The sequence below is a fragment of the Aplysia californica genome, unplaced genomic scaffold (genome assembly GCF_000002075.1).
Source record: "Aplysia californica isolate F4 #8 unplaced genomic scaffold, AplCal3.0 scaffold00060, whole genome shotgun sequence".
Classification (NCBI taxonomy): domain Eukaryota; kingdom Metazoa; phylum Mollusca; class Gastropoda; order Aplysiida; family Aplysiidae; genus Aplysia; species Aplysia californica.
Window position 1 is genome coordinate 1,776,149 of NW_004797330.1, and position 1,494 is coordinate 1,777,642.

At 44.4% G+C, this 1,494-nt stretch overlaps 1 protein-coding gene across 1 annotated transcript in view; it reads right to left on the minus strand.

Annotated features, from left to right (window-relative positions):
- The window catches only part of LOC101859313, a gene marked incomplete in the record, with an annotated part of 32,813 nt that overhangs the window by 16,832 nt on the left and 14,487 nt on the right, over window positions 1-1,494 (minus strand). Inside the window, 1 exon segment of the mRNA XM_013079703.2 lies at window positions 139-458. Coding sequence (XP_012935157.2) covers window positions 139-458 — 320 coding nt within the window.

Below are 1,494 nucleotides of genomic sequence, written 5' to 3' on the forward strand. Positions count from 1 at the left end.
GAGAGAGAGAGAGAGAGAGAGAGAGAGAGAGAGAGAGAGAGACAGAGAGAGACAGAGAGAGAGAGAGATAGCACTTTGAATAATCAAAATATTCTTTGAAAAGAACGTAAAAATAATCCAACAGCCCACTCCAAATACCTTGTCGGCTGTAAGGCTCATATAAGTGGACAAATTGGTCGCGCTGATCCGAACATAGCTCCCAGGTCTGGGCAGGTAGTGTACAGTTGGCGATACGCCATCGTCCGTGTTGACCGTTACTTGGGTCGACCAACCTCGGGACAGGACCCGGAACTCCTCAGACGGGAGGGTGTAGGGGAGAACCAGGAGAACAAACTCCCGGCCGAAGGTTTGGGTGGGAGGAGACGTCTCCACCATGTGGGACCGGCACTGGGACTGGTGGGCCGTGCGGTTCACGCCAGACCACACGCCGATGGGGGAACTACCCTTCACGTGTGTACCTGGGGAAGTGTGGGGTGTGGGTAGAATGTAAGGGAGCACTATCGTTGTCGCTACTGTTGTCTTCGTAATTATTATCATTCATATATAGATAGATAGGTTTTTTTCAGATCAAATTAAATGTACACATAAGAAATACAAATGCCACATACCAAGTTTAACAGCCTTTAGAAAGTTTCACGCCACATAGAAAGTTCAAATGTTCAATTGGAAATTTTAGTGAACCATTTTGTGTAACAAGTTCAAATTTACAAATATCGAATCCAAATGAAACACAATAGCACGTTCAAATGCCACATAGCAAACGCAAATATCCTCCACAAAAACAGTTCAGCGTGAGAAGCATTTTAATGTGGTCAAACTGAGTTGACGACAACTATAAGCAATTTAATTTTAGGGTGAATTGATCACTTTTTTAAAAATCCCGAGGATGCTCCCGCGGAAAGAAATTCTGATTGGACAGAAGCAACCAGACATCAATATGCAGCATGGCTGATGCAGAACATTTAGCGGTATGAATTTGTCTTCATCAGTGAGGCTGGTATCAAGCTGTTGACGAAGAGAAACCGAGGATGAGCACGGAGTGGTCCATGCTTTGTTCCAGTAGTGCAGGGTCAAAGGGGATCGAACCACACGATGACATTTACTGTCAGTGATGAGAGTAGCCTGGTTTTTCACGACTTTCAAGATTTCCAAGTAGAGGGAATGACAGCTATCAGTTCAACCCATCCCTCTAAGAAACTGTTCCAACAATCCCCACAACGAAGTATGCTTGGTATGTAACAACGCTTGTGCACAAAGGCAAGCTTTAAATGGCAACTCATCAATAGATTGGGGGTGAAATATTTTTCCCCTGTACACCTTTTCTTAACATCTGCGAGAACCCTTGTGAATTTGGAAATACGACTTGAAACGGAGGCTCGTTAAAACCAAAGGCTAAATGCTCACTCAGCTGACTCATCAATAAAGGAGGAGTCACACCTGCCCAGAAGAAGGAACAAAAAAACCCCAAGCCGTGACTATAATGAATATGACAGC